We start from the raw sequence: 7,496 nt of genomic DNA on the forward strand, positions 1-7,496 counted from the left end.
GAAGTCTTATCGGAAACTGAAATTGAGATATACAATGGAACACGATACAGCATCTCCTCAGACTCTGGAAGCAAAACTCCGAAGGCAGGACTGTCCATAGAACTGAGATCGGTTTAAATCTAAATATATATTCAATTCTAAATAGCAACTACCCTGAATGGATTTGAGTGCCTTTGATTGTGGAGGGGGTTAATCGCTGATACCTGTGGCTGTTTCAATTTACCGCATAACCACTCGACTCCCACCAATAATAAAGATAAATCTCTAATGTGCTGCATAACGACTGAGGTTTTTCTTTAAGGAATTTCCGTATGTATGTGCACAAGATAGATCACAGTTTAAACAATAATATAAGAGACAAACCTCACAGCGAATGTTCAAGCAGCAGTGTTAGTTGCCGAATTACAAGAAAAATATCGGATATACACAGTTCAATTCGTTAAATATGTCAACTGGGGGTTTCTGCTTTTCCGCTATCATTGTAAATTATTTCATTATTAAAGAGCAAAATGAGGATGGGGGATACGTTTCATTCTGTTGCAGGGTATTATTGTTATTTCTAATGCTGACATTACACGTGGTGATTGTGTTTGGATTCTAAAATCGCCCCATTCAACCCTTCATGGTCAATATTCAAAGATAATTCAGAAGATTTAAGAATAAGTTGTAAAATGTGAATGCAGGTTTGGTCACGCACAACCACTACCGTGGTTCTGAAAATTATCGGAATAAATAAACCTCACGCCTCTATCTTTGCTTTTCACTGAACTAAGAAGGAATTCGTGCTTATGAACTATTCAGATCTTGGCGAGAAGGTGAGTTAATCGCCTGGCCACGAAACAGGGTGTTCACTCACTTGCCATTGAATTTCCACACGCTGCGCCATATCGCAACTAAAAGGCGAGACCAACCACTATAGCTACGGAAAGAATAAAAATTACAGTAAAGCTCTCTTGTCGACAAATACAGGTTTTAAAACACAACCATGTATCGTGCATTGATTTTTTTTTCACCTCTATATACAATTGGTGATTAATGCGCCTACAGATGCGGATAACAAAAGGAAAATGTTTTGAATAAATTATTCATATGAAGATATTGTACACTCATCAATGTAATGAGTTGCATCTATTTTCGAAAATTACCTAAAGTCTTACCCTTAGAGGTCGAACTGTTCACTATCTTAAAACTAATTATAAAATTTCACATTGACCTCTAAGGCATGAATAGACTTAGATTGCGTTTAAAAGCTGAAAAGATTTTGCACATGTCACCAACAAAAACAGTTTTACCATTTAAAGAACATGCTCTGAAATTCCGAAAGCTCTAATCCAGTAGTAGTATTAACAGTAGAACAGTAACCTGGATCTGGCGTATGCGTCTGAGATATTTCAATGTGACTCAGTCTTTGGATTTCTCATAATTTACACCTTGCTAAAGGTGCGACACAGATTTACAGGGTACCTTGGTGCCAATGATACAGTTGTACTTGTAGCGACAAAGCAAACTGCTTAGGGCAATATTTACACGTATTCTAAGGTTTATATGTGCAGAATAATTAGTTGGGAGATGTGCACAATAATTTATAATCCGAATAAATATTTATAAATGTTGTTTGTTTACGTTTTCAATAACACGTGATTGTTGAAGACTTTATCGACCCTAGCGAGTGGTTTGGTCGTTACTATGGGACCACTTCATATAAGAATATTGCGTCTCATTTAAAATAATTTGCCTGATCACGACCGCATTTTCCAAAGCGTTGGCAGCGCCACTTACTGATCAGCTGATGAATGAATGAGGGCGATCTGAGCACAATCACTCTAATTAAAATCCTGCATCCCAGATGGAGCATTCATCTTCCGCAGCCTGCTACTCTCTCAAACATTGCCGCTGCCGGTGCTGTTGTCGCTTTGCCCCTTCTGAATCTGTGCGAGAGGCCAGGCAATTCTCCAAATGCTTTCGAATCAAACTTCATTCACAGGGACAAGATAACAAAGAAGGCTAAATAAAATTTATCTGTTCTTTGTCCACATTACACTTGAAGAGTATTTGCTCATTGATCTTTTTAATGATTACATGGTCTTTTAAACCGGCAATTAAAATCTAAGATTTCCCTTGATGTAATCCAATTTTAATTTTACTTGAAGAGGAATAAAGGAAGTATTGTCTGAGACAAAAGATACCTTATAAAATGTTGAGCTCCATATGAAACGATTTTAGTTGTACGGCAGTTGACCCGAAATTATGTTCTACGGTGATAATCCTGAAACTCAACATTTGATTGCTCGTCCATCACTATAATACAGAAAACTAAAAAAAGGTACATTTGAGGATACGATGTTATATTCCTTCAAAAAACATGTATATCCTACATTATGTCTCTGCTAACATGCGTTCTATACCGTGCAAATAGGATTACGTAGTTCTGCCTTAACTTCTCTCCCAGCGGCTGTGTGAGGTCTATTGACATTAAAGTAAAACACACCTGAAGGTCACGGGACTACAAAAATAGAAAGAAACATGTTAACCTAAGTGAGTATCAAGATATCGGGAACTGACTTATAGTAAGAACGTGTTATGTCGGCAATATAACAACATGGAGATATAATTTCAACAGACGCCTGTAAATGTTTGTGATTTAAAACCCAAATATATGAATACATTTTTGCCTTGTGTAGGTTATCTTTTAGAATTTAGATAATTAGGAGAGTTATACGTTAAAACAAACATATATCCAGCAATTTGTGTATGGTTGTAAATTCAATTTGAATTAATTGCACTTGTTTTTATCTCAATGATGATATATTCTTGAAGTTAGAAATCACTAGTTTTTTTATAATCAGTAAACAAGCACGAAAGGGGTCAGTTTGGTATACAAGGATAAAACTCTTGGACAGGTTTCAACATCTTTTTTAACTATAGTTAATCAGGCCCTTCAAACATACAGTGCCCAATTAATTTAAAATGGAAATCATTTTCTCTTTGCCAGACCTCTTGAAACGTTCAACCAAGACGTGAATCAGAACGGAAACATCCAACGACTAATCGTGATTTTACATTGGCAAGATAAGAAACTTCATATATAACAACCATGGAAAGCATTTCTGGAACTGAATTTCCTTTGTGACCACGTAACCGGTTGCATTTCCATTAAATTTGTTTATGCAGAATCCACGTTTAATAGTGCTAATTGCCGTCTCGTCAAATTGGTGTGATTGTAATGGGAAGCAATTTTCGAAATCTGTGCAGAGGTTCGAAGAAATTGTTTTAGATTCACTACCCATAAAGACTTCGATATTTGGCGCATTGAGCTTTTCGATAAATTGCACTTCTGATGACTGGCAGCATTCAACCGCTATAATAGAGTATTATTTGTCCGTTTTGAATAATGTAAAACGGTTACTGAAAGCGTCTCTCCTGAAATTGCTTTAACTTTTAAAAAGGATGATGAGTCACAAGCGATTACACTCGGAACTAAGGCTTTGTTAGATTGTCATTACCTCTAAATGTTTTAACCGCTAGCACAAGTCATTCGCATAATGCCCTGATCTATGTTTAAAAAGTGGGTTTTAAGTAAAACACAGCTCCCATTACTGAACCTTCTAAATTCGGAATTTGAAAGGATCTGGTTGATTAGTATGGTTTTAAAATACATGCAGATTTGAAGCTTTCTATAATTTTATTTTTCCATTTGGATTACTAATAATCTTTATTATCTCATACCCTGATCACTGGTATTGCCTGTACGTATTAGTATGGGTGTATGAATGCTTCTTCATCTATACTATGAAATACTGTTCGTTTTTAAGACTTTGTATTTATTTCTTGCTGATCATTATGATCCACTTTTGACTGACTGTAAAGATGTCAGAAGCTGGTCTCGTAAACCCTCTGACCATGATTTGTTCAATCAAAATGAATAAGAACAAAACGGAACTTCCCAAATTCACTTGTTACACCGTCAATCAGTCTTCTTCCACACAAAAATGCATTTATGCCCTCCCCTCCCTCTCCTGCCCCTGGGCCGGTCGGAAACGCCTCACTGACATCTTATAATCACAGCTATTGGTAAAATCCAGTAAACATGGCAGAAATAAACAGAGTTAGTACCCTATATCACAGTAAAGAGCAATATTCACCTGCTCTCAACCAGACAGTCAATAATTGCAAGTAACTCTCCCAGGCAGCTTCGTTATTTCTCACAGCAGTTCAAACAAAAACCATAACAGCGGCGTCATTTTGATCAAGATCACAGTCCCCATGGGTAAGCTTTAGCTCGTTTCATGCTTGAGATAGACGTCTGCTTAGTAATTCATTTGCGATTCACAGTCTGGACCCTGACATGTGTATAATTCTGCATACTTCTCAACTGCCTTTCTCTTTCCATTCTCTTTAACCACAAATGCAACTTAGACAAGCAACGTGTTAAGACTTCATACAGAACGCATGGGTTTGGCAAGCGCTATCTTTCTTTATTAAAATCTAAATTCTAAATGCTCGAATATGTGCACGCAAAACACTGAAAAATCTGAAGCCAACGGTATATTTTGGTTATTAATGTAAACGTTACAATAGCTTTTCGGTAAAGTTTGTTCTGAGTTAAAGGCTTTCGCTTTTTGTCCAAGAATAACTGTGCATGGTCAAAACATAGGCTTAAAGTAATAAAATAACGTTCCAGGCACAGTAAATACAGTAAACTACACGCTCATATTAATTCTTCATGGAACTAGAGTGATAATTTGACGTGCAAGAGTACCGATGCTGGATGTAGGTTCTAATATGGATTTTCCAGTATCGGCTCCAGAACGTGATCCTGAAATCAATGGGTAAATTGTCGCACAAACTCTTCTATAACCCGTCCACAAGAGTGCAGAGAATGCCTTACTTCTTAATCTAATCCTAACCCCTCACCCACATCCGTCAAAAAAATGCCGCAGAGTAAAGTGCCCCTTTAGGGCAAGATGTTGTTTTAATTGCAAAGCATACAAGTTTAGATGACCCCTCCCCCAGCCCGCTCTGCCTTTGAAAATGTTCAACACATTAAAATATTTGGTAGTACAGGAGCCTCTTTTAATATTTGGCTGTGGATCAGAATGCCCGCTGAAATACCGTGTAGAGTGTAAGTGAATCTGAACGTATTAACAATACCATCAATGTGCAATGTGGTGAGTTGCTGCATTGGGTGATTGACGCGTGCTGCCCAGTTTCAGTGGTGTTCCAGATGCTGTGATTGGCTGTGACCTATCCATCGTGGCGTGCTGGGCACTCTGAATGGCTGACTGCTCGCCCTGGCCGTGTCATAAAAGGTTTGATTGGCTAAGAGCTCGGCACAGTGGCACTTCAAAGCGTGCGCTCACTACAATTAGGTCGAGTAGTCCAGAGAACAAGGCAGTGAGTGAATAGTCATATTCCTCAACTGTGACAGTCTCGTTTCGTTTAAGTTAAGAACACCGCATCAGCAAGCAGAAGAAAGAACCAGTCATGGCAACTTCAATACTTGGGGTAAGTTGTGAAAACTTAATTTTGAACAGTTGCCTCAACTTCCCCTTCAAGAGCATTGTAATAATCTGTGGCAAGCAGTTAATGTTCAGTGAATTATTATGCAGAAGCAGAAAATTAAGTCGACTGTCATTATTTTAAATATGATACTTTGCTTCTTAGAAACTTTCTGGATGCTGTCCTCAGGCGGTTATATTTGTTATTTACTTTCACTATTTTTCACTTTCCACCGTATGTTACTTACACCATATTTTCATCTCCAGGAAGAACCCAGGTTTGGAACCACACCGTTGGCAATGTTGGCCGCAACTTGTAACAAGATTGGCAACACAAGCCCATTAACAACTTTGCCAGAATCCAGTGCATTTGGGAAAGGCGGGTTTCACCCATGGAAACGTTCTGTCTCCAATTGTAACCTGGGGTCTGGCCTTTCGGGGTTCAGCGTGGCCAACAGTCGAGCTTCGGGCGGAATCAGCAACAGTTTCTCCGTGAGCAACGGTTCCGGGAACAGTGCTTTCTGTTTGGCCTCCACGTCTCCAACATCTTCTGCTTTTGGCACCGAATATAGCCTCTTCTCTAACTCGGTCTCAGCTACTGTCAACTCCCAAGACACGGGGCAGTCGGCTTTCATCTCCAAAGTCCACTCTTCGGCTGATACTCTCCAAGGGATGTACCCTCGGGTAGGAATGGCTCATCCATACGAATCCTGGTACAAATCCGGTTTCCATACTAGCATTTCCGGCGAAGTTGGAAGCGGGGCTTCCTCCTGGTGGGATGTGCACACGAACCCCAGCTGGCTGGAAGTCCAGAACCCAAACGGGGGCCTGCAGCCCAGCCTTCACTCCGGGACCCCACAGGCCTCCCTCCACTCGCAACTCAGCACTTACAACGCAGACTTCTCAACTCTGAGCCATTCCGCCTTCACTTCCACCGGAATCGGCTCGACTGCTTCTCACTTGTTGTCCACTGGACAACGTCTCCTCGCCCAAGATGGTTTCAAGCCTATGATCCCATCCTACACGGATTCCACCTCGGCTGCACTCACAGCGAACTCCATGATTTCAGCTCCTTCGGGACTGGGGAGTTCGGCCAGGTCCTCCCGACGTTATTCTGGCAGAGCGACCTGCGATTGCCCCAATTGCCAGGAGGCCGAGCGCCTTGGACCTGCCGGGGCCAGCCTTCGGAGGAAGGGCCTCCACAGCTGTCACATTCCGGGATGCGGGAAGGTCTACGGCAAGACTTCTCACCTCAAGGCACACTTAAGGTGGCACACTGGTGAGAGGCCCTTCGTCTGTAACTGGTTGTTCTGCGGCAAACGCTTCACCCGATCGGACGAGCTGCAGAGACACTTGAGAACCCACACGGGAGAGAAGCGCTTCGCCTGCCCCGTCTGCAACAAACGCTTTATGAGGAGCGATCACCTAAGTAAACACATCAAAACACACAGTGGCGGCGGGGGCAAAAAAGGCAGCGACAGTGACACCGACACCAGCAACTTGGAGACCCCCAGGTCAGAGTCACCAGATATCCTAATGGAAGCTGTACACTCCAATAGGGCGATCAAGGCAGCCACTCCGGTACAAAACGATTCCTAAATCTAACCCCCTAAAAGGGGGAAAACAGTACAACTTTGTGTCCAAAATAACTATCATGTACCTGGAGTTCATGTCACGGAAGCTACTTCTTAAAAGGAGGTGAGCAAATGTACATCAAATGCTTGGGACTTGTTTCTCCACGTATAAGATTGTTTAAAATTCTGTGTACAGAAAAAGTTCAGAATGTCCCGTGTTTCTCTTCTTGTAAATGTTTGATAAAGCTATTTTGTGACCTGGTCGCATTTGATTTGGGAAGATTTTTGATTTCAATGCACTTTGTGAAAGTCGATATGTAATACATTATTGAATATTAATCTGCTCATCCACATACTATATGAACAGTAAATCTGCGCCGCATATTTTAAAGGAAGTATATGCATTTATCTGTATAAATAAATT

General features: G+C 40.7%; 1 protein-coding gene across 1 annotated transcript; it reads left to right on the top strand.

Annotated features, from left to right (window-relative positions):
- Positions 1–5,484: 5,484 nt before the first annotated feature.
- On the top strand, positions 5,485–7,097 carry sp9 (sp9 transcription factor). Its single transcript, XM_041201399.1, has 2 exons — positions 5,485–5,505; positions 5,766–7,097. The coding sequence occupies exons 1-2, from the start codon at positions 5,485–5,487 to the stop codon at positions 7,095–7,097; spliced, it is 1,353 nt and encodes a 450-aa protein (XP_041057333.1).
- Positions 7,098–7,496: the final 399 nt, after the last annotated feature.

This window comes from Carcharodon carcharias, chromosome 12 (assembly GCF_017639515.1).
Source record: "Carcharodon carcharias isolate sCarCar2 chromosome 12, sCarCar2.pri, whole genome shotgun sequence".
NCBI classification, from domain to species: Eukaryota; Metazoa; Chordata; class Chondrichthyes; order Lamniformes; family Lamnidae; genus Carcharodon; species Carcharodon carcharias.